This window comes from Triticum aestivum, chromosome 5B (genome assembly GCF_018294505.1).
Source record: "Triticum aestivum cultivar Chinese Spring chromosome 5B, IWGSC CS RefSeq v2.1, whole genome shotgun sequence".
In the NCBI taxonomy this organism is placed as follows: Eukaryota; Viridiplantae; Streptophyta; class Magnoliopsida; order Poales; family Poaceae; genus Triticum; species Triticum aestivum.
The window spans coordinates 64,282,285-64,305,901 of record NC_057807.1 but is presented as its reverse complement, the minus strand read 5'-3'; the positions used below and the strand labels follow the sequence as shown (position 1 = coordinate 64,305,901).

Genomic DNA, 23,617 nt, shown 5'->3' with positions numbered 1-23,617 from the left:
GAAGGAAGAGGAAGAGTTTCTTTCCAAACAAAGATGATCCGGCAATATACATGGTGTTTGCTCTGTAGATGCTGAACGGTGGCAACATTTTATTCGTGCATACTTGTCTCCTGATCGTGGACGATTGGTAACCAACACAAGGAACTAAGATTCTATTAACTGGAGAATTTAACTATTGTTCTGGTGGGAACACCATCACCGGCCACTGACGCTGCTCAGCGCCAAAGTTCCGGAACTCGAATGATTAGTCGGTGGCCCATAGGTCGCTACCGGCATCCTATCCGGGAGGCTTGGTAATGGCGCTTCGGACCGCAGCACGTTCAACGCTTGCCTGATGGATGGCCGCATCGCACGGTCAGGGTGCGCGCACCAGAGCCCCACGACCATAACACGCTCCATCTCCGTGCTGTCAAACTCCCCCTTAAGTCGCTCGTCGGCGGCATCTAGAATTGATCCTTTGCCGTACAAGTCCCACACCCACTGCACCAGGTGGACGACGTCACCGTCTTCCTGGACTAGAGCTGGCCGCTGCCCAGAGGCAACCTCGAGGAGGACAATTCAAAAGCTGTACACATCCGACTCGACGCTCGCCCTGCCGGCCAACAAGCTCTCAGGATCGATGTACCCCATCGTGCCGGCTATACCGGTAGTGTGCGATTTCCGGCCATCATTGATGAGCCTCGCGAGCCCAAAGTCACCGAGTTTGGCGATGAAGGAGGCGTCTAGCATGATGTTGCTAGGCTTGATGTCCCTGTGCACCACGCGTTGCTCCGTCTCTTGGTGCAGGTATAGAAGCGCCGAACCTACACCGAGCACTATATCATATCTGAAATGTTAAAAGTATCAAAGAGAAGTGAGGAATTGCATATATATTAATTGTTGTAAGACCACTAGTAGAAAAAGGGTCAAATCTGAGACACAATAGTGCTGGTTTGATTCTGAGCCGGCACTAATGTGTCCATTAGTGCCGGTTCCAACGGCTAGCCGGCCGCTCTCATTAGTACCGGTTTGTGGCGAACCTTTAGCACCGGTTCGTGCCACGAACCGGTACTAAAGAGAGTGGTGGCAGGATGTTGTCAGTCTGGGGCCCTCCAGCACCTTTAGTACCGGTTCGTGGCACCAACCGGTACTAAAGGTCGTCATACATAAACCCTTCATCCACCCGAGCTCGCTCTGTTCTTCTCCTTTCCCCTCACTTCTTCTGTTTTTCCCCTCTCTTCCTCGAGCTCATCACAAATTTTGCCCAAAAATTGTCAAGATTTGAAGGCCCCCATCCATTCAAATGATCACAAAGGTTAGCAACTTTGTCCTTTCATCTCTCATTGCTAGACTAGCTCTTGCAATGCTTTGTATAGTGATTAATTTGTGAGTTTAGTAATTTGGAAGGAATTATATGTGCTAGTATTTGATTTATATGCAATTTAAGGTCAAAAATAACACTTAGTTTGCATTTGTAGGTGTGGTTTACTTAGTGCCTTCTAAATCTCCATCGTAACCACCGTCGATCGCCCGCACCGTCCCGCTGCCGGCACCACCTTGTGGTGTGGCTCTTGTTCATGAATGTTTTACATTAACAAATTGATGTTTGTGTGATTTGGATATATAGTTACTCGTATAATTATCTTACCCGGTATGGCATAGACTATGAGGACACTTTTAGTCCGGTTGTTAAAGCTGCTACTATTCGCCTCGTATTGTCTATTGATGTTTCCAGGTGATGGAGTCTCAGACAGCTAGATGTACAGAACGCGTTCCTTCATGGTGTTCTGGAAGAGGAAGTATACATGAAGCAACCTCCTGGGTTTGAAAGCAAAAGCAAACCATCTTATGTTTGCAAACTTGACAAAGCTCTATATGGACTAAAACAGGCTCCCAGGGCGTGGTACTCACGACTGAGTCAGAAACTGCAAGCACTTGGCTTTCTCCCTTCAAAATCTGACACATCCTTGTTTATCTACAATAAGTCAAATACATCTATATTTGTTCTTATTTACGTTGATGATATCATTGTCACAAGTTCATCTAATGAAGCTGTGTCAGGACTGCTAAAGGATTTGAGTGCTGAGTTTGCTCTTAAGGATCTGGGAGACCTGCATTACTTCCTGGGTATTGAAGTTAAAAGGCATGGAGATAGCCTTCATCTCTCTCAGGAAAAATATGCCACTGATCTGGTAAAGAGAGTTGGATTGCAAGGATGTAAGCCTTCACCAACACCACTATCTAGCACAGAAAAACTGTCACTTTTTGAGGGAAAACCTTTGAGTCAAGAAGACAGTACCAGATACAGAAGCTTAGTGGGAGCTCTTCAGTATCTAACCTTAACAAGGCCTGACATTTCCTTTGCTGTTAACAAAGTATGTCAGTTTCTTCATGCTCCCACTACAAATCATTGGACTGCTGCAAAACGTATAGTGAGATATGTAAAAGATACTATGGCCCTTGGTCTTACGTTCAGCAAGTCCTCTTCAACCCTTGTTAGTGTTTTTTCTGATTCTGATTGGACAGGATGTCCAGATGACAGACGCTCCACTGGAGGTTTTGCAGTATTCTTTGGACCAAATTTAATATCTTGGTGTGCAAAGAAACAAGCCACAGTGTCACGATCAAGCACAGAAGCTGAGTATAAAGCACTAGCTAATGCCACAACAGAGATTATCTGGGTTCAGTCCATGTTGAAAGAGCTTGGTGTGAAGCACACTCGAGTCCCGTGTCTATGGTGTGATAACCTTGGTGCTACCTATTTATCTGCTAATCCAGTTTTCCATGCCAGGACCAAACATATTGAGATAGACTTTCACTTTGTTCGAGAAAGGGTGGCTAATAAGCAATTGGAGATTCGTTTTGTGCACTCACGAGATCAAGTTGCAGATGGGTTCACAAAAGCATTACCTACAAGGAGTCTTGAGGAATTCAAGCGTAATCTCAACTTGACCAAGTTGTGATTAAGGGAGGGTGTTAAACCAGCACATGTGTACATGATTCGGCAGTCTAGCTAGCCGGCACCTTCCTTCCTTTCCTTGTAGCCGAAGACTAGAGGTAGAGATAGAGATAGTCAGTTTATATTCTCTGTTATCCTTTGTAACTAGATATCTCTTCCTTCTCTCCCAAGTTGTAATCTAAACCACTTGTACGCTATCCAGGGAGTCGCGCCCCTGGCAATATAACATGCAGGCGTCCCCCAGAGCAGGGTACGACGTTTCCCACAGCATCATCAGCTTAGATTAAGGAACTCTTATTAATTAACAGAGATACTGTTATATACTGGGAAAAAACGCTTAATAGCAGCTTACTACAACTTAATAAATCATAGTTCCACTTCTCTTCTACCAACTCAGACTCATATAAAAGACCTTCTACCAGTTCAGTAAGTTAAAGCTTACGCAACGGATGTTTCGGGCGCTCAGCAGCGGAAACCATACTCGGTTGATGACAGACTTCCCCGATGATGTAACCCGATACGTCGGGAATACTAAATCTACGGAAACTATAAATCTGACAAAAATTATGCGGACTATTCATCACTACTTATATATTCAGACATGTATTGGAAACAAAATCAGGGGAAGTGTAAGTGGAAGCAGTGCTCACCGACGTAGCATCGGTCTCCAGCCAAGAACCCGTCGCCGTTCATCCCTGCCACGCACGTGCACCGCCCCACCGACCCGCTCGGCGTATTTACATAGGAGCACGTCGCGTTCGCCGCGCAACCCCCGCCGCCGACGACGCACGTGCCGTTGAGCCACCACGCCAGCTCCGCCACCTCGTTGGCCAGCGACAGCACCCCATCCACCATGTCCAGACACACCCCCGACGCCAGCACGTCATCGCAGTTGGCCCTCTCTACGTTTTCCCACCGCAGGAACTGCCTGTACGCCAACCCGGCGGAGGCGTTCGGCGCAACGGAGGCGACACACTTCACGGAGGCATCGCTGCCGTCGCACCGCGCCGTGTCGAGCAGCCTCGAAATGACGCCCGCGGGTATGATACAGCTGGATGCCGACGCGTTGTGGCACCCTCGGACGGAGAGCATGGTGCGCGCGGAGACGCCGTAATTGGCGCCCGAGAGCGCCCTCCTGACATCGGGGACGCTGCGGATGCACGACACAGGGAGGCTGACCATGACGGTGGAGATGGTGGAGTTGAAGGAGACAACGCGGTACGACGTGCCGCTGCCTCCTGTGTACGAGAGGGTCGGCGTGGAGGTGTCGGCGTCGCATGACAGGGCGATGGGGCAGCCGTCGGAGAAGCCGAAGGTGTAGGGGACGGTGGTGTCGCCGCACCAGCGGTTACACAAGGTGGCGGCTGTTGTGCCGGAGACGATTTCATGGGGAATCAACAAAGTGAGGAGGAGGAGGAAGAAGGGGTGCATCTTCGACTCTTGGTGCTAGAACAAGATGAGCACGGTATTGATGGAGTCAGTCTTCTAGGCAAGTCCCGTTGCACAAATTTACACCGATTTTTCTCAGTCAGATGTGGAAGGAGATCTTTCAGTTCATGAATAGTCTCCCTGTGTGCTTTTGAGAAATTTCAGACCAAGGCAGGCAGAGAGCTGGAATTTCAACAAGTTTGGCTTCGGCTCCGGCAGCGGCGTCTAAACGAGCGCAGCACATCGACGGGCAGTGTTCGGGTCATTAAGGAGAACAACATAAGTGCCATATCGAAAAACCATTCTGATCCATTTACGCCATCTCTGACAAAAACCTCTAGCACCCAGGATACCGAAAATGGTATTGTGTTAAATCAAGTCAAACGCTTTTTCAAAATCTAATTTGAGTACTATAATTTCATTTCTTTGACTGGTGGCACTGATAAAGGTATTCAAAGGCCGAGGCAAGACCGTCTTGAATTGATCTTGACTTCAAGAATCCAGACCGGTTTATATGTGCCAGATTTATAATGACATCTTGGAACCTATAAGCCAGCAGCTTTGCTGTGATCTTAATACAACAGTTAAGAAGAGAAACGGGTCTGAATGAAGCAAGGAATGAGGAGGAAGAGAAGAGGAAGTGGTGCGAACCAATTTCTCGGTTCTAGAATGAGATGGGCACAACACTGATAAAGTCAGTCTTCTAGGCGAGTCTTGTAGCCACAAAATTATACAGATTTTTCTCATCTAGAAGTAGAAGGCAATTTTTCAGTTCATGAATAGTCACCCTGTGTCCTTTTCAGAAATTCAGAGCGAAGAGCTGGCACATAGAGGCAGGGAGTGACTTGGACTTCAGCAAGTTTGACAGACCGAAGAGGGAGTGCCTCAAACAAACGCAGCGCATCAACAGCCAGCCATGCCAATGCAGCAGCAGAATCGCCCTATCGACCCAAGTAGCTGCATCCTAAAATTCAGGGCATGCCAGAGATGAAATGAACTCCAATCTGCACCTCGAACTCTCGATCAAGCAAGCATGATAAAGATTCATCATGAATACTCGAAACTAAACAAGAAGGCAACTCCCTTTCGAAAAATAAATAAATAAAAAGAAGGCAGCAACAACTCATACCTGCACATAGAACGGATTGAATTTCATTTCCATCTGAATTGAATGGCAAAGCGACTGTCATCGTCGTCAACTAACTGGTGGGAGATCCTAGATGCAGATGCATGCATTATTTTGAAAGTAGCTCAAATTTTGTTAGAGCTTGGTTCAGTCCAAGCATACATTAATATTATAGTACATATGAAGTGACTTTTTTGTTACAAGCAGGTAAATGAAAATTTCTGAAACAATCCTAAAAGCCCAGATCAGGGATGCAGTTGTCTTGTCTACTCGACTTTGCCTCGAGTAGAATGAGTCATGCCGGAGTCCACGCTGCCGCCGCCGTGGCTGACAACGGAAGAGCCGAAAGATTCATCAGCCTCTGGCCGCATCATGTATGTCGCCACCGGCATCTTCCCCGGGAGGCTCGGCGGCGGCACCTCCAACCGCAGCACACTGACGGCCTGCCTGATGGACGGCCTCAAGGCAGGGTCAGGGTGTCCGCACCAGAGCCCGACCACCATGACACACTCCATCTCTTTCTCGTCGAACTTGCCGTCCAGCCGCGCGTCGGCTGCCTCGAGGATGGCTCCTCTGCCATGCGACTCCCATACCCACTGCAACAGGTGGATGACGACTCCGTCATCGTCGTCTACGGCCACCGCTGGCACCCGACCACACGCCATCTCGAGCAGGACGACACCAAAGCTGTAGATGTCAGATTCCACACTGGCTTTGCCCGCAAACACGCACTTCGGGTCCATGTAGCCGAGCGTCCCGGCTGCACCCGTCGTCAATGAGCCCCGGCCATCGCAGATAAACCTCGCAAGCCCGAAGTCACCAAGCCTGGCATTGAAGGACGCGTCCAGCATGATGTTGCTCGGCTTGATGTCCCTATGCAGAACGCGCTCCTCCGTGTCCTGGTGCAGGTACATCAGCGCTGAGCCCACACCGAGCGCGACCTGATACCTGACTGCCCATGGCAGCAGCTGGTCCAGCTTGTAAAGGTGTGCGTCCAGGCTACCATTGGGCATCAGTTCATACACGAGCAAAAGACCATCATCGTCACCGCCATAGAACCATCCAACGAGCGGCACGAGGTTCCGGTGCCGGAGACGGCTAATGATCTTCACCTCGGAGACAAACTCCTTCCAGCCCTGACGAGAGCTCTTGGACACTTTCTTCACAGCAATGTGAAGGTTCATGTCATGGAGGAACCCTCGGTACACAGAACCGAAGCCTCCTTCTCCCAGCTTGTTCCTACCAGAGAAGTTGTCGGTGGCAGCGGCGAGCTCGTCATACCTAAATTTTCTCAGCCCAGTCCCTTGCTCGAGTTCGTCTTGGCGTGTACTTTTGCCGGGCAAGTAGGCCGCCTCTTTAGGAGGTTTTTCCATGTAAGATCTCATGGCAACCCTGACCGCTGCCACCCATGTTCGCCACCGGTACAACACTGATCTCATGGCAACCCTGGCCGCTGCCACCCATGTTTGCCACCGGTACAACATGAACCAAACCAATAGGACGATCAGGCAGACAAAAAGCACCACGGAGATGGTGATAAGGCTGGTGATGATGACAACCTTTCGTCGGCTTTCTCTGAGCTCCACCAGCATCTTCCTCTCACGCTCATTTTCCTCTGTCTCATATCCCTCCCTATACCGGTACCTCTCAAGCCGCACAGTGCGCGGGCGCGGCTTGTCAGCAAGGATGGCGTAGCGCAGGTAGCAGCTTGACCCTTTGATGGCGCCACCGCTGTTGCTTGGGAACAACCGTGGCAGCTGATCGGTGTAATAGGTGAGGCAGCGGGTGCACTCACTCGCCGGCAGATCCCTCGTGCACTGCACCACCGCCTGCACCCACTCCGGATCGGTGAACTTCTGTCTGCCCTCAGCGATCCGTTCATCCCTCTGGCAAGCCTTCACCATGAGCCGATGGATCAACTTAAACCTTGCGTGGCTCATACCGGCAGTGTCCACAACGTACCCTACGAGTACGACTCCTTGGTGCCAACCTTCAGGGTCTCTGTTGTTCCAAGTTGGGTAAGGGGTTTGTTCCAGCTGGGGCGCGACCGAAAGGTCGACCGTGTCAACCACGGTAAGGTCAGCAACAGAGAAGAAGGACTTGTTGGAGTATTGGATGGTGCAGGCGCTGTAGACAGCGCGGACCGTCCGGCTGTGAGGACACACCTTCATGATACCTTCGGGGGCGCGGGTGAGGCAGTCCTGGCACTCAGAGTCGGCGTCGTCAGCGTAGCACATGAACATGCCAAAGACCTCGTCGCCCACCGCGCCGAATGTGCCGTTGAAGAAGCCGTTGGAGTCGGCGGCCACGGGGATGGCCGTCAGGAGCCGGTCGAGGTTCACATGGTACTTGCTTCCGTCGGTGTAGTTGCCGGCAGTTGAGCATGAGATCATGGATGGCCGCAGGGGCTGGGGCGTCTCATCGATGACGGCACCGCCGTCAAAATGTGGGCGGGCGTGGCATGCTGCGACGCCAGCCAGGAGTAGCAGCACAAGACGAACCCATGGAGTAGTCATGGCGGTGGTGATCTTGGTGAGTGGTGAGCGACAGCTCACACGAGACACCCTTTGATATATTGGTGAGTGGTCTACAGATTTCAATATTCCAACAGCTTGTGGTGCATATTTGATCTCACGGTGAGTGGTGAACTAGATGGGCACGGCATTGACGAAGTCAGTCTTGTAGGTGGGTCTTGTAGCCACAAATTTACGCAGATTTTTCTCAGCTAAGTAGAATGCGGTCTTCCTTTTTCATGAATAGTCGCCCTGTGTCCTTTTCAGAAAATTTAGACCAAGGCAGGGAGTGACTTGGACTTCAGGAAATTTGGCAGGCAGCATCTACTCCTCCTACAGTGGTGCCTCGAACGAGCGCAGCACATCGACGGGCGGTCCCAGCCGGCCATGTCAATGCAGCAGCAGAACCGTCCCATCGTTGCGAGTTGCTGCATCCTAAAATCCAGGGCATGGCAGAGATGAAATGAACTACGAGTTGTGTGTCTCGAATTCTCAATGAAGCAACCATGAAGAAGCTTCATGAATACTCGAAACGAGAGCTCCCTCCCAGTACAAAGGCAACAATAACTCAAGCGAGGTGATGGTGGAAACGACGACGACTACAGCAGTGTTACCACGGTGACACCCGAGCTGGGAGGACGAGAACGAAGGAGAGATAGACCCATAGACCTGCAGCAAGGGCTGGCCCATCAAGCAGTGGCGGACTCTGAGAACACATGCCTCGGCGCCGAGATCAGAGAAGAGACAGCGCTGCATTTTGCACCTCTACAAACTTTCAGTCAGAGAATCTATAATGCATAGGCAGAGCTCCTGCCAGTTGCCGTATAAAAATAACTCTAGAAGGAAATCAAGCTTAAAAATCGTACCTGCACACCCAACGGATCGAATTTCATTTGAATCATGGAAAAGCAATCGTGTCAACACTGTCAATTGGTGGGAGATACTACATGCAGATGCATGCATTATTCTGAATATGCAATGTATTTTTTTTGAAAAGGATACAAATATACAATACATACAATGTGATTTTCAATAATATTTGGAAATTTCTGAAACGATCCTAGTTAAAGGCCCAGATCGGGGATGTAGTAGTCATCTACTCGACTTTGCCTCGAGCCGAACGAGTTGTGCTGGCATCCCCGCCACTGACCACCGAAGAACAAACAGATTCATCAGCCGCTGGCCGCATCAGGTATGTTGCGGCCGGCATCTCCGCTGGGAGGCTTGGCAGCGGCGCCTCCAAACGAAGCACGCTGATAGCCTGCCTGATGGACGGCCTCAAGCCGGGGTCGGGGTGCCCGCACCAAAGCCCAACCACCATGACACGTTCCATCTCTTTCTCGTCGAACTTGCCGTCCATTCGGGCGTCGGCTGCCTCTAGAATGGCCCCTCTGCCGTATGACTCCCATACCCACTGCAACAGGTGGACAACTGCTCCACCATCGTCGTCTCGGACCACCGCCGGCATCCGGCCACAGGCCATCTCGAGCAGGACAACACCGAAGCTGTAGATGTCAGATTCCACACTGGCTGTGCCCGCAAACACGCACTTCGGGTCCATGTACCCGAGTGTCCCAGCTGCACCCGTCGTTAACGAGCCCCGGCCATCGCAGATGAACCTCGCAAGCCTGAAGTCACCGAGCTTGGCGTTGAAGGACGCGCCTAGCATGATGTTGCTTGGCTTGATGTCCCTGTGCACAATGCGCTCCTCCATGTCCTCGTGCAGGTACAGCAGTGCGGACCCGAGGCTGAGTGCGACCCCATACCTGACTGCCCATGGCAGCAGGTGGTCCGGCTTGTGCAGGTGAGCGTCCAGGCTGCCATTGGGCATCAGCTCGTAGACAAGCAGCAGACCGTCGTCGTTGCCGCCATAGTACCATCCAACAAGCGGCACGAGGTTCCGGTGCCGGAGCCGGCTAATTATCCTCACCTCAGAGACAAACTCCTTCCAGCCCTGACAAGAGCTCTTGGACACTTTCTTCACGACGATGTGAAGGTTCATGTCATGGAGAAACCCCCGGTACACGGATCCGAAGCCTCCTTCTCCTAGCTTGTTCCTTCCAGAGAAGTCGTTGGTGGCGGCCGCAAGCTCCTCGTACCTGAATCGTCTCGGTCCAGTCCCTTGCTCGAGCTCGTCTTGCCATACGCATTTGCTGAGGAAGTAGGCCGCCTCTTTCGTCAGTTTTTCCATGTATGATCCCATGGCAACCCTGCCTGCTGCCACCCAGCCTCGCCACCAGTACCACATGAACCGAATCAACAGGCCGATCAGACAGACCACGAGCGCCACGGCGATGGCAACAAGGCTGACAATGATAACAATCTTTCGCCGCTTTTTTCTGCGCCTCGCGTCCTCATCCGCCATCGCCCTCTCACGCTCCAACTCCTGGGCCGCCATGTCCTTCTGATAGTTCTCGCTGTACAGGTACCTGTTAAGCCGCACAGTAGATGGCTTGTCGACAAGGATGGCGTACCCCAAGTAGCAGCTATACCCCTTGATGGCGCCGCCACTGTTGTTCGGGAACAACCGCGGCAGCTGATCAGTGTAGTAGGAGAGACAGCGTGTGCATTCGCTTGCCGGCAGGTCCCTCGTACACTGCGCCACCGCCCACACCCATTGTGTGTCAGTGAACCGTTGTGTGCCCGAGGCGATCCTGTCGGCCACTTGGCCCGCCTTTCCCATGAGCCGGCGAATAAGCTCAGACCTCATGCGGCTCATGCCGGCCGTGTCCACAACGTAGCCTACGAGTGGTACGACTCCCTGGTACCAAGCTGCATAACTATCTCCACCTCCGCCGTACTGAGTACGCTAAGAGGACCGTTCCAGTTCCATGTTTGGCGCATCGGAGAGATCGGCTATGTCTAGGTCGGCGATGGAGAAGGACTCATCAGAGTACCGAAGGGTGCAGGCGTTGTAGACAGCGCGAACAGTCCGACTGTGCGGGCACAGCTTCATGACACCCGCAGGTGCACGGGTGAGGCAGTCCTGGCACTCAAGAGTCAGTGTCGCCGGTGTAGCACATGAAGAGGCCGAAGACCTCATCGCCCTCCATGCCGAATTTACGGCTGAAGAAGCCGCCGTCGTTGGCGGCGGCCATGGGAATGGACGACAGGAGCCGGTCGAGGTTCACATGGTACTTGCTTCCGTCGGTGTAGTTGTCGGCAGTTGAGCATGACATCGCGGATGGCCGCAGGGGCTGGGGCATCTCGTCGCTGGCGGCATCACCGTCAAAAAGTGCGCGGGCGTGGCATGCGGCAACTCCTGCTAGGAGTAGCAGCACAAGGCGAACCCATGGAGGTGAAGCCATGGCCGGGCAGCGGTGGTGACCTTGGTGAGTGGTGAGCGACACAATCACAAGAGACACCCTTTGATATAATGGTGAGTGGTCTCACTGCATGCTTTCAGTATTCCACCACCACCAATGGTCCATCCAACAGCTTGTGGTGCATATTCGATCTCTCGGTTCTAGAACAAGATGGGCACGGCATTGACGAAGTCAGTCTTGAAGGCGGGTCTTGTAGCCATGGCTTTACCTCCATGGTTGATCTTGTAAAGCCATGATAGCTGGGCAGCTGTGGTGCCTTTGGAGAGTCGTGAGAGACACAATCACAGGAGACACCCTTGAGACCCAATTCCGTGTGAATTGCTTTCAGTATTCCACCAATATTCCACGCGGTGAATTGCTTTCAGTATTCCGTGTGGATTGCCCTTTCAGTATTCCACCAATATTCCGTGTGAATTGCTTTCGGGATTCCACTAATATACACGCAAGAGAATGAACCCAACTCCGTGTGATGCCTTTGGTGAGTCGTGATTCGGGTCCCCGGCCCCACCATCTGTGACATTCAACTTGAAAGCGACTTGGCATGACAATAGTGTCACTACCAGAATTCAGAGAGACTGGCTCACAAGTGCTGAAGTGGATCATATGGGCCAATGGGCAGGTGCCCAGAGATCATGAAAAAAGATTGTACATGATCAACACTGGCATGGAGATATTAGAGTGTCATTAGCTAAGAGTACATTCGTGAATTTTTTGAAAACTCAGCTCTGGGGCAAAGTAAAAACGGAAGACTTATACCTTAGTCTGAGATGCGTCATAGTTTTTTTTTCTAGCTGTTAAAAAAAAGGTAAGGATTGAACTCACCTTTGCTCCTGGCTGATGAGCTGATCCTTTCAAGGTTTTGTACGGTACAATTTCTTCTCCTGTGCAGGGCTTTTTTTTCCTGCACTTGATCAAATGATTTAGTTTTTGCTATATATACTGATGAAAAAGAAATCTCCGCTGATCTATAATGATTTTTTTTCTTATATTGGGAAATGCTATGTATTTTGAGTTTTATTGACAGAGATGTGTAATTATTATTTTGGCATGACTTGTGGAAATTTGGCCGTGCCTTGAATGACACGTTGTGTCCATATGGCTCCTTCTATGAATAATCCACTGTACAGGCAATCAACTTCGAATTCTGATAGTGACAAAATTGTAATTTTGGTATCAACCAAGAGAAAAATCAACGGAGACTCGGTCACCGTTGGTCCTCGGTGGGAGTTAGCTACGAGTCTTTGTCTCGTGGTAAGAATCTACCAAATGCTGAGCTAGTGCCATAGTCCTAGTTGCTCCCAACGTAGTATCATATAAGCCCTACCAAGGGGTGCGTTGCGTTATCCTGTCGACCAAGTCACCACTGGCCGGCCATGGCTCCAACTCCATGCTTCCACCTTCTGCTGGTCCTATCCGTCGGCGGTGCACTCTGCACCAGCGCACTTGTAGACTACGTCCACCAACCCCCGATCCGGTGCTCTGCTGACAACTACACCGACGGAAGCCAGTACCACAAGAACCTCTACCGCCTGCTGCAGACCATCACCATGGCAGCCCCGCGAAAAGGTGGCTTCTACAGTGGCACCTTTGGCGTGGGTGCCGACAAGATCTTCGCCCTCTTCATGTGCTACGCCGAGGTCGAATATTCCCCGGAGGTGTGCCAATATTGCCGTACCTCACCTGAGGAGATAATGAAGAAATGCCCGCAGAGCCGGACGGCTAACGTCTACATGGGGAGCTCCTGCTTCATCCGGTACTCCGACAAATCTTTCTTCTCCGTCGCCGACCTCTCCCTCGAAGCGAGGCAACAGCCTGTATAGCACCGCTAGCCCCCTACAACATGAGCAGTGCCAGCGGGACGAGGGACGAGCTGATGCGTCGGCTCACAGCGAGGGCCGGCAAAGACGCAATGCGGGTCGCTCGAGGCACCCAGAGTTACAACGAGAAAGACCCTCTAGTAGCTATGTCTGGGGTGGCGCAGTGCACCAGGGACCTGCTGCCAAGTGAGTGCACACGCTGCCTCTCCTACTACACCGATCAGCTGCCGCAATTGCTGTCCAACAACAGCGTCGGAGGATCAGTCACAGGGTTCAGCTGCCATATCGCGTACAACACGTACACGATCAGCAAGAACGGACGCCGCAAAAGGGTAAAAGCGGCTGTCGTTGCTGGTGCCATGGCGCTCATGCTCTGCCTGATCAGTCTGTCGGTTTGGTTCTTGTCACACCAGAGGCGAAGGAGGTCTAAGGCGGCAGTGAGATCAGAGCTGGAACAACCACTGAAAGAGGTGGTCTACTTCCATGGCAGAAGCACAGACCAAGACGAGCTCGAGCAAGGCACCGGGCCCGTGCGATTCTCATATGGTGAGCTCGCGGCCGCCACCGATTGTTTCTCCGACAGTAATAAGCTAGGAGAAGGAGGCTTTGGATCCGTGTACCGTGGGTTCCTCCATGACACAAACCTCGACATCGCCGTGAAGAAAGTGTCCAAGAGCTCCCGGCAGGGCTGGAAGGAGTTCGTCTCCGAGGTGAGGATCATCAGCCAGATCCGGCACCGGAACCTCGTGCGGCTCGTCGGATGGTTCCACGGCGGCGACGACGACGATCTCCTACTTGTCTACGAGCTGATGCCCAAAGGCAGCCTCGACGCTCACCTCTACAAGCCAGACCACCTGCTATCGTGGCCGGTCAGGTACGAGATCGTGCTCGGGCTTGGCTCTGCACTGCTGTACCTGCACGAGGAGACGGAGCAGCGCATCCTGCACAGGGACATCAAGCCAAGCAACGTGATGCTGGACGCGTCCTTCAATGCCAAGCTCGGCGACTTTGGCCTTGCCAGGATCGTCGGCAACGGCAGGGGCTCGTGCACGACAGGAGCGGCCGGGACCCTCGGCTACATGGACCCAAAGTGCGTCTTCACTGCCACTGCCAGCGTGGAGTCCGACGTCTATAGCTTCGGCGTCGTCCTGCTCGAGATTGCATGTGGCCGACGGCCGGCGGTAGTCCAAGAAGATGACGATGACTCCGTTGTCCACTTGCTGCAGTGGGTCTGGGAGTCGTATGGCAAAGGAACCATCCTTGAGGCGGCCGATGAGCGGTTGGATGGGGAGTTTGACGGGCAGGAGATGGAGCATGTCATGGTGGTCGGGCTCTGGTGCGGGCACCCTGACCGCAGCTTGAGGCCATCCATCAGGCAGGCTGTCAGTGTGCTGCGGTTCGAGATGCCGTTGCCAAGCCTCCCGGCGAAAATGCCGGTTGCAACCTACATGCCACAGCCATCAGCTGAAGATTCTTTTGGTACTTCAGATGCCAGCAGCAGCACCGGCAGCATTGAGGCCACCACGAGCTCTGCACAGACTTGATTAGATTACTACTGCATCGCTTATCTGGGCCCTTCAGAACTGTTTCAAGAATTATTATTTTGTACTAGTAGCGCTGTTTAAAATAAGAAAACGGAACTGGAGTATAAGGACTGTGGCCACTCAGGCCATAAAATCGCCTGAAACTCGAATTTGAGTTATCAGTGAACTTTTGAATTTTAGGTTCGAGGCCGCCACGAGCTCGACAGACTTGATTAGATTAGTACTGCATCGCTGATCTGTGCCTTCAGGACTCTTTCAGGAATTTTCTGGTACTAACATTTATCAATGGCTTTGAGCCTGATTAAAAGAAGAAACGGAACTGGAATACAATGGCTGTGAGTTTGTGACCACCCAGGCCAGAATCGCCTGAAACTCGACTTCGAGTGATCAGTGAGATTTCAAATTATGGGGACCTTGCAGTGAAAGGTAGTGGAGATGACTAGAGATAAACCAGCGTGATGCAGTAGGAATACTTCAACTTAGCTGGTCGTTATCCAAGTCAGGAATTTTTGGTCAACAGATATAGGGAATGAATCTAGTTAACGGGGCATGCACATTTGTTGTCTATGTAACGCTGATTTTAGAAATCTAGTGCTGGAGAAAATTCATACCTGCATGAAGTGTGAGATACGCCAGACATGCGCGTCCTAACTGCCCATGTCCCTGGCTTAGTTAGTGGTAAACGTGCTGGTGGTGGTGGTGATGGTCGTCGTGGATTCTGACATGGCTAGTAGTCCAATGAGCTACACACAGATTTGTTTCTGTGCCTGAAAATTCCTCTGCTTGAGCTGTCAAGGAGACAGATGACCGAATCCATTGACTTCACGGATCCTGTTAACTTCCCAGATTCTAATCAGCAAAATATCCTCTCCTGTCCAGTCCTGCACACACAGTAGACCATTGCTATTAGTAAACGGCAATTAGTCATAATTCATAAATAATTAGATCGACCTGCTAGTGTATCGCCTCTTCTACTATACCTCATTCCCCTTTGCAACTCTCTTGACCAAACGATGGTGTCAAGGCTCTACTCTTGCGTTTGCTAGTTGCTGCCGCTCGGATGCAAGTGCCGGGCTGTGCTTTGAGTGCAAGCTGTCCAAGGGGCATTGCAGCTACACCCAGATTCAGGAATATCCATTTAAAAACAATAAAAATCACAACAATGTGATTTAATAACACATTATAGATACCGTGTCGACATCCAGTGATAAAATTCATTTATGTAACTATGTACATCTCTTATTTCTCCTGCAAACTTGCATGTCATCAAAAAAAATGTGAACACGTTAAGAAAACCATTGTGGACCTTCATTCGGGGTTCATTTAACATGGTTTAAATGACCTTGATACTTGCTTACGTTTACTTGCAGTAGTCTATGCAAATTTCAGATACCTTGGGCAAGATATTTGGTGGAGACTTAACCTAGGACCATAACTCTTTTTGCTCACAAAAAGAGAAGCGTGTCACTTTGACTAGGGGGTGGGGATAGTGTAGAAGAAGTGATTAATTCATAAATATCAAAATGGAAATGCCAGAAAACGGTAGAAATTCATACTAAATCAAGAAAAGGTACCAAAGAATGCAGGCACATTTAGGGATCTCTTCTAAGTAAAAAATGGCAAGTGTGATGTTCATAAATGCCGAGAAAGATTGTGAAACTTCTAAAGCTTTACATTTTATCAATTATGCATATTGCAACTACTCAAGAGTCAAGAATGCTGTTCCATTTTTTGCATACGCTGAACATGTACAGAAAACAAGAGAAAATTGTTAGAAATATCTCTCAGCCCTCTTTTACTAGATGTTTTGCATCTTCACATTCATGTTCATCTTTTACTAGATCAGCTTCAGTCATGTGCATTTAGTATAGTAAGTAGTAACCATGTTCAGTTTATCGGAAAGATGCCATGACCGCATAAGTTCTCGACAAATTAAACCTGGGATTCATGATGAAAGCAACAATAAGTCTGCCCTCTTCAGTAACTTGCAATGCACTTCTTCCTATTGTGTGACACTACAAATTACGTGTTCCCATATCAAATAATTCATGCCTCAGTTTTCTGGTTAGGTGGTAGTAAACAAAGTCCAAATAAACCAATTTACTACTCCCTCTGTCCGAAAATACTTGTCGGAGGAATGGATGTATCTAGACGTATTTTAGTTCTAGATACATCCATCTTTATGCATTTCTGCGACAAGTATTTCCGGGCGGAGGGAGTACTAGATTATTTGGACTTTGTTTACTACCATCTAACCAGAAAACCGAGGCATGAATTAGTTGAATGGAATCATACTTTTCCTTACATGTTTGCTGGGCTACAAGGCATACAGGTCAAGAAAGAGATTGAAGGGAACACCGAGGATTAAGTCCTTCCTACAAAAGAATGCAGTAGTATATCCGAAAAGATACACTTACACACAAATGAAAAGAATGTGGAAGAATCATCAATGAGGTAGCCGGCATCAGCAAACTTCTCATGTCATTGCCCTTACGATTTTGCTTGGACAGAATGAAGAGGGCACTAATCTATGACTATGCTTTGAATGTTGTTACATTGTGTCTTAATGGCGAGATCAAAAATATTTAAGGAAAATGGTTAGTTGGTGGGTTGTGGTATACAGCTAAGTGCTAGTAACCGACCAACTATGACTAGAGTCGTCGAGATGCTAAAAGGGAGCACATGTGGCCTGGAATTACCGCCACAGGTGCTCTTAACTTGGTAATCATAAGTATTGTTTCTATGCTGTTCACTTTTTCCAGTATTGCACAACTGCAAGCAGGTAGATCTCATGACTTCCATTACATGTCATGGTTTGTCTGTGTAAGTAGTGGGGTATCTATGTAAAAGTTGGCCATATACCACTCTACGACTATAATACTGAGTACGGACACTCTTTTGTGCAATTGTACTTGGAATTCGATAAGTGAAATGTGATTCAGTAGTTGGCTCAGGTTTCAAATATTTCTCAATGCCTACAAGATAGAATGCAAATCAGAAACAGCAACTAAAATTTCCATTTGCCAGTACACAAATCCATACCACAAGGTCGCACAAACTACAACTACAATGCCCAGCTGTTAATAATTCAAATGTAAATAAGGAAGGCGATGTGGAATCAGAGCTTACCTAATGCAGAGAGGACAAATCGGTGGATCACCTAGCCCACCATGGTTGCCTCGCCCAGAGACTTGCCCCGTCTGTGATCAGGCATCGGAATCAATTTTGCATCTGCTGATGGAGTGTGTTTTCGCCAGATAAACGCAACTGGTTGCTACACCTACATGCACAATGTCTGCAACCCAGTGAGGAATTTAAGACCTGGTTTGTGAAGGCTGCAGAGAGAGCTGGAAAGGCTAAGGTGAAGGGTGCGCGATCACTAATCCTTCTAACCATGTGGGGTCTGTGTAGAGTGTGAAATCCCTGAGTATTTGACAATGGTTCTCCGTATCATGCCGACGCTATCATCTGAAGCCAAGCTCCAGGCACACAGGCGTAAAGGCCCCGCGAAGGCTAGCTCATACAGTTTTTGTTTCTTTTCCTGTTGTTCTTTGGCTTTAGTTTAGTTTTCAGATGTGAGAAACATATCATAGGCCATATCCATGATGGTGCCGCCTGAGTCGAGGCCCAGCAAGCACAGCCGCACGGGAATACAGAAGCAACAGATAGTGTGGAGACAGCAATGACATTGCAGGCATAGGACTATCGAGCCAGGGAGGTGTCCCTGCAAGCCTGGCTAGGTGGGGAGCAGTACTATGTGGTGATGACGATAAATTATCAGTTATCTCCACAGTACATAGGGGCATGTAAAATGAAGGTGCATGGAAAGGTGCTGGGCCCAATGCAACTGTTCTTTTTCTTGCTATGTAGGGTTGCTGAGCACAATGCAACTGTTTTCTCTTGCTATGTAGGTTCGATGAGGAGTCAAGTTTGCGGCATCCATGCTTGTAGTAGGCACCAGTGCTTAGCAACTTAGCAAGGTGCTTATACATATTCTAGGAAACAAGCTTGACTTGAACTCGGTACCAAACATCATATATGCATATCCTAGGAAACAAGCTTGACTTGTACTCAGTGGCAAACATCTTAAATGCATAATATTCTAGGGAATGGGAACACACGCTTTTCAAATTAGATATCTAACTGGAGCTTGAGTAAAGCTTTTTAATTCAAAGCTAAAGGGGCACCAAGCGGTTCCAAATAAGAAAGAAGAGTGGTAAAAACAAGACACACACACAAAAAAGGGGCGACAGTCACTGACTGAAAACAGTGGTAACCACAGGATTTCTTGACCATCCCAAGCGAAGAACTTCCCGTTGTCAGTCTTCTGGCATTGCCGATGATAGACAGTAGCTTCTGTACAGAGAACTCCCTAAAGAGCTTATCCTTGGCCACATTTCTTTGGAATGGCTGTCAGAGGTCAATGTCAACTGTTGCTGGATGTAGAAAAATGCAGGCGATGTTGTCTTCTTGCCCAACTCGACTGATGCACTCTTTATCACTGCAAAACTTCACCAATGCATGCATTTTAGAAACCTAAAAAAAGAAAGGTACATAATTGTGCGATGACTAGTTTGCTTTGGATAGAATACACAAAACATCAGATGAGAGAAGACTATAATGATAACAAGATTAGTATAAACAGAGGGCTGGTAAAATCTGGATGGGACATGAATCTTACTGTTCACATACATTGATTCAGTGCTGTTTTAGAAGCCTTATACAAATGCCGGCCTCCCAGACCATTGTCTCCTGTCGAGCCTACTCTGGCTGGCGCTCATATCTGCAACCAACGAGCAACCCTTCCCTGTTTCCAAGGTCGCTCCAATCTTCAGAAATGGACGCATGTGCTAACAAAAAAAAAAATCAATTCAGTCCTCAGAGTACAATACAAGATACTTTCAGACATTGGAGTAAGAACACCCCAGAGACTAGAGGAATGCCGACACAATTGGGAGCAAAAAGGAAGGCAGCGGTCTCTACCTTGATGACTAGAATAGGACCGACAGCATCGACTTCATATGCCACAAGCAGGGATGACTTCTGACCTCTGCTCAATGAGGTGTCTGCAACATGAGATCAGAGCAACCTGATTTCAGATAAGCCATCATAATCCCATAACCCACCGAATGCAAACTGGAAACCAGTGCTCAAATGTGAAGAACAGATGGAAAAATTGTGAAGGGCAGACCTGGTTGTATAACATTTTTGGGATCAAAAGTAGATAGAGAGATCCGTGGGTCTCTCAACTGCGGGCGCGGAGGCCTGCAATCGAAACAACAAAACATTCCCCAGCAGTGTGTCACTGCATCAGCTTGTAAAAATTTGGGGAACAAAGGCAGGAGAGATTTTCGTCCATTACCTCTATGGTGCTCTCGTCGGTGACGTCCAGCGGCAGCACGGTGAGGTGCCGCGCGCGCTCCCGCCTCAGCTCCTCGAGCTCCACGGCGGAGTCGGGGGCGCGGCACGTCGTCCCTGGTCGCTCCTCCTCCGCAAGCTGCCTCACCTGCAGGCAGAAATCAAGAGGCGGGAGATGAGATCAGCGAATCGGAAATTCGGAGGAGTGGGGGGAAGGGGGATAGGAGGAGGAACGAGAAGTAGGAGTCGAGCTGGGGTTGGGTTAGGGTTGTGGCACTCACGAACTGGAGCCCGATGCCCTGCGCAATGGAGCCGCCGCAGCCACCAGGGCCCACGGGCGCGGTCGCCGGCGGACGAGAACGCTCTTACCGCCGTCGCCGTTGCCGCTCTGAGCGAATTCGCGTGCATCATCGTCCCCGCCCCTCTTTCCGGCCGAGGGCGGCGCGTAATGGCGTCGTCGTCGTCCCACCTCCCGTCACATGGTTGGGCACCGTACTCGGGTTGCAGCCTTGCAGCCATGGCGGGGCGGCGAACGGGACGGGACGCGGCTGGAGGACGGGACGCGGCCAGCAACAGAAGAAACAAGTGCTTGCTATTCAGTCCCACCTCGCCGGTCTAAGCGGGAGGAGGCAGCAGCTTTGCTATATAATGACGCTGGGTTGTGAGCAGGGAAGGTCAGGAGCACAAAGCTAAACTATTCATTCCTGCATATATCGGTGTAAACCATCCACGGGAGGCGATCCAAGTTTGGGGGTGATGATGCCGACGTCGGGCAACGATGCCGGTGCCTGTGACGGCGACGGCTCGCCGCACGGGGTCAAGAAGATGTGGACCAAGGAGGAGGACGATCTGTTGCGGGAGCAGGTGCGGCGCTGCGGCGGTCCGCACAACTGGGACTCCATCTGTCAAGGCCTGCCCGGCCGCAACTCCAAGTCGTGCCGCCTTCGCTGGTGCCAGCACCTCGACCCCAGGGTGGAGGCCATCAAGCCCTTCACCATCGAGGAGGACATGCTCATCGTCAAGTACCAGGCCGCCTACGGCAACCGCTGGTCCACCATCGCCGAGTTCCTCTCCGGCCGCACCGACAACGCCGTCAAGAACCGTTGGAACTCCATCCTCCGCAAGCGCCAGGAGCACGCGCCTTCCCAACAGGGCCAAACGCGCCCGTGGGCTCCTTCCGCCGCCCGGCAGGCCACGGGCCCCGAGGTCACGCCGCGGTGCCTGCCGTTGTTCCCTGGTTTGGCCGAGGAGGTGCCGGAGGAAGACACATCTGCGGCGGCGAGGAAGTGCCTCGACCTGTTCCCTCTGGCGCCCGGGGATATCAGGGCCAATGCGGCTGCTGCGGTGCCGCCCAGTGACATGACTTGCAAAGCTGACGACCCGCTCACCGAGTTGAGGCTCTGGCCGGCGGCGAGGGTGGTGTTTGACGTAATGCCGCTCCAGGCTTACCGGATGTAGATTCATTCTAGTCTTCTACCTAGACTTGGTTGTTCTTTCATCTTACTTTTAGCTGACCGTGGGGAATTTTGCTATTGGGATTTGACTTGTAATAGAAGAGCTCTGGCTGATCGAGAATGTTGGTAGGACTCCATTGGATCTTGGTATTAATAGAGCGTTGGATTTTCTGTAATCGTCTTGCTTGCTGGTTAGGTAATCAAGAAAGTTCTGAACTTTGTGTAATTCTTCGTGCTTCTTAATGATCAATAAATTTCTGAACATCTTGTAATTTCCATGACCATTGCAATCGACAAATCAATCTTTAGCAATTTTCTTGTTCACTGAAGATTACTGAATTTTTCTTGCTTGTTGGTTGTTGGAAGTAATCCAGAAAGAGTTTACGTTCTTTGTAGGACCTTTTTCTTGCTTGTGATGTGTCGTTTCTCGTGTTCAGTACTTCAGTTACTCCTGGTCTGCGTGGATTCAGTACTTCAGTATAATTGTGCCTCAAGATGAATGACCTGCATGATAATGTGTCAGTAGTTCTTCCAACAAAAAACTGAAAATTGAAAAGTTACTCATGATCTTCCAGGGCCAAACGCTGTCAAGACAAAGCAGCCTTTTCCAGTTGTTTTCACTGAATCTGAATTCTGAAACACTGGGATTGGAACGCTCGATTCAGTACTCATGGCTATTTACTATTTTTTGCAAAAGAAAATAAATACTCGTGGGTATTTCCGAATTTGCTTGCTTGTTGGAAGCATTCACACAGATTATACGTTTTGGGTCACGCTAACTGTCACACGTGTGGCAGGAAGGTAGACGCACCACACGTCTCTAATGTAAACAGATTGCCACGTCATCGCATGCATGCATGCAGGAATCTTTTTGGATTTTCAGTTTTTAAAATGTTTTATCTCCTAAACGAAAAATCCGATTAAAAATCCGTTTTCACCATTAAATCCCTCGCGATGAGATCTTCGAAACTAGATCCCATGTTGATATGTTTTGATGAAATTTTTTTTGGATTAAAAGTTGCCATGTCTATTGCATATGAATTGCCATGATGTTTACACTGAAGTTGCCATGATATGTTTCAGCTATTTTCTTCTACATTTAGAAGTAAATTTTGACATTTATAAAACAGAGAATTAAGAAACTAGACTTGCCATGAACCATAAACTAAAATTGCCATGATACATGCACGTAAAATTGCCATGGTTCATACAAAAAATAATTTTCATGGTCAAAGTACTGGAGTTGCCATCATCAAAATACTAAAATTGCCATGATCTACAAACTAAAATTGCCACATGGCAACTTTAGTTTAAGCCCTATGGCAACTGCAGTGTAAACATCGTGGCAACTTCTGGCAAAAAAAAAATTCGTCGAAACATATCAACATGGGGTCTAGTTTTGAAGATCTCGTCGAGACGGATTTAATGGTGAAAACGGATTTTTAGTTCGCTTTTTTATTTAGGAGATACAACATTTTTAAGCCGAAAACCAAAAAAAAATCTGCTGATATCATCTATTCATACGTGGCAAAATGAGTGGTGATGGAGGCGTGTGGGCGATGTGCAAACGCCCACACGTGTGGGCGTTAACATTTCCGTACGTTTTTGGTGCACCTTTTTTTGCGTTTTTTGGCACATGGATCAACGGGGATCAAATTTGTTTTTGGAGAAAAAAATGGGAATCAAGATACAACCCTCCTTGAGAAGTTTTTGCCCTGAATTCACCTTCTATTTTATACTTTATTTGAAAATTCGAAGCAGATTTGCTTGTTTGCATTAAACTTTGAATTCTGAAACAATTGAGTCGGAGATTAGACTACTTTTCTTTTACAGGGAAAGCCTTAATGAAAACATTGACACATCATTCACGAGGTTATTAAGAATAATGCTTGGTGTTCATTGGCCCAATTACAAGATTGTCAACAAAAGACCTTTTAGCTAACTTGTGTCCCACTCCATTTGCTTCCTGATGGCAATGCCGAAGTTCAATTGTTCCAATATCCCTTGCAATCTCAGTGTGCATATATCGCTGCCGTTGGATCATACCATTCTTGTTATCCTAGGCACAATTCAATTACTTACACAATGCAACAGTTGCACGGATCTTGCGATC

At 49.3% G+C, this 23,617-nt stretch overlaps 3 protein-coding genes and 3 pseudogenes across 4 annotated transcripts; 2 read left to right on the top strand and 4 right to left on the bottom strand.

Annotated features, from left to right (window-relative positions):
- Positions 1-89: 89 nt before the first annotated feature.
- On the bottom strand, positions 90-4,369 carry LOC123114639 (ephrin receptor 1-like; annotated as a pseudogene).
- A 1,168-nt stretch (positions 4,370-5,537) lies between these two features.
- On the bottom strand, positions 5,538-8,693 carry LOC123110426 (cysteine-rich receptor-like protein kinase 10). The gene has a single exon (XM_044530927.1). The coding sequence runs from the start codon at positions 8,006-8,008 to the stop codon at positions 5,759-5,761; it is 2,250 nt and encodes a 749-aa protein (XP_044386862.1). The 5' UTR covers positions 8,009-8,693; the 3' UTR covers positions 5,538-5,758.
- Positions 8,694-9,052: 359 nt separating this feature from the next.
- LOC123110423 (cysteine-rich receptor-like protein kinase 24) lies at positions 9,053-12,443 on the bottom strand (annotated as a pseudogene).
- A 200-nt stretch (positions 12,444-12,643) lies between these two features.
- On the top strand, positions 12,644-15,099 carry LOC123110424 (L-type lectin-domain containing receptor kinase IX.1-like; annotated as a pseudogene).
- Positions 15,100-18,728: 3,629 nt separating this feature from the next.
- On the bottom strand, positions 18,729-20,803 carry LOC123115680 (uncharacterized). 2 transcript variants are annotated; one of them, XM_044536789.1, is made up of 5 exons: positions 20,332-20,803; positions 19,884-20,198; positions 19,676-19,758; positions 19,385-19,542; positions 18,729-19,201 (listed from the first exon to the last, which is right to left on the bottom strand). In XM_044536789.1, the coding sequence occupies exons 1-4, from the start codon at positions 20,567-20,569 to the stop codon at positions 19,411-19,413; spliced, it is 768 nt and encodes a 255-aa protein (XP_044392724.1). In that variant the 5' UTR covers positions 20,570-20,803; the 3' UTR covers positions 18,729-19,201; positions 19,385-19,410. The 2 variants fall into 2 exon arrangements, with proteins under 2 accessions (XP_044392724.1, XP_044392725.1); XM_044536790.1 differs by having other exon boundaries at positions 18,729-19,193.
- LOC123115681 (transcription factor MYB44-like) lies at positions 20,675-21,659 on the top strand. The gene has a single exon (XM_044536791.1). It carries the CDS (start codon positions 20,807-20,809, stop codon positions 21,506-21,508), a length of 702 nt encoding a protein of 233 aa, XP_044392726.1. The 5' UTR covers positions 20,675-20,806; the 3' UTR covers positions 21,509-21,659.
- The last annotated feature ends 1,958 nt before the right edge of the window (positions 21,660-23,617 follow it).

Bases quoted from the DNA above. Each gene is read 5' to 3' on its own strand.
- LOC123110426 (XM_044530927.1), bottom strand. From the start codon at position 8,008: ATGACTACTCCATGGGTTCGTCTTGTGCTGCTACTCCTGGCTGGCGTC.
- LOC123115680 (XM_044536789.1), bottom strand. From the start codon at position 20,569: ATGGCTGCAAGGCTGCAACCCGAGTACGGTGCCCAACCATGTGACGGG. The intron at 20,199-20,331 runs GTGAGTGCCACA...TTCTGCCTGCAG, and splicing joins AGGGCATCGGGCTCCAGTTC to GTGAGGCAGCTTGCGGAGGA. The intron at 19,543-19,675 runs GTAGAGACCGCT...TTTTTTTGTTAG, and splicing joins GTCCTATTCTAGTCATCAAG to CACATGCGTCCATTTCTGAA.
- LOC123115681 (XM_044536791.1), top strand. From the start codon at position 20,807: ATGATGCCGACGTCGGGCAACGATGCCGGTGCCTGTGACGGCGACGGC.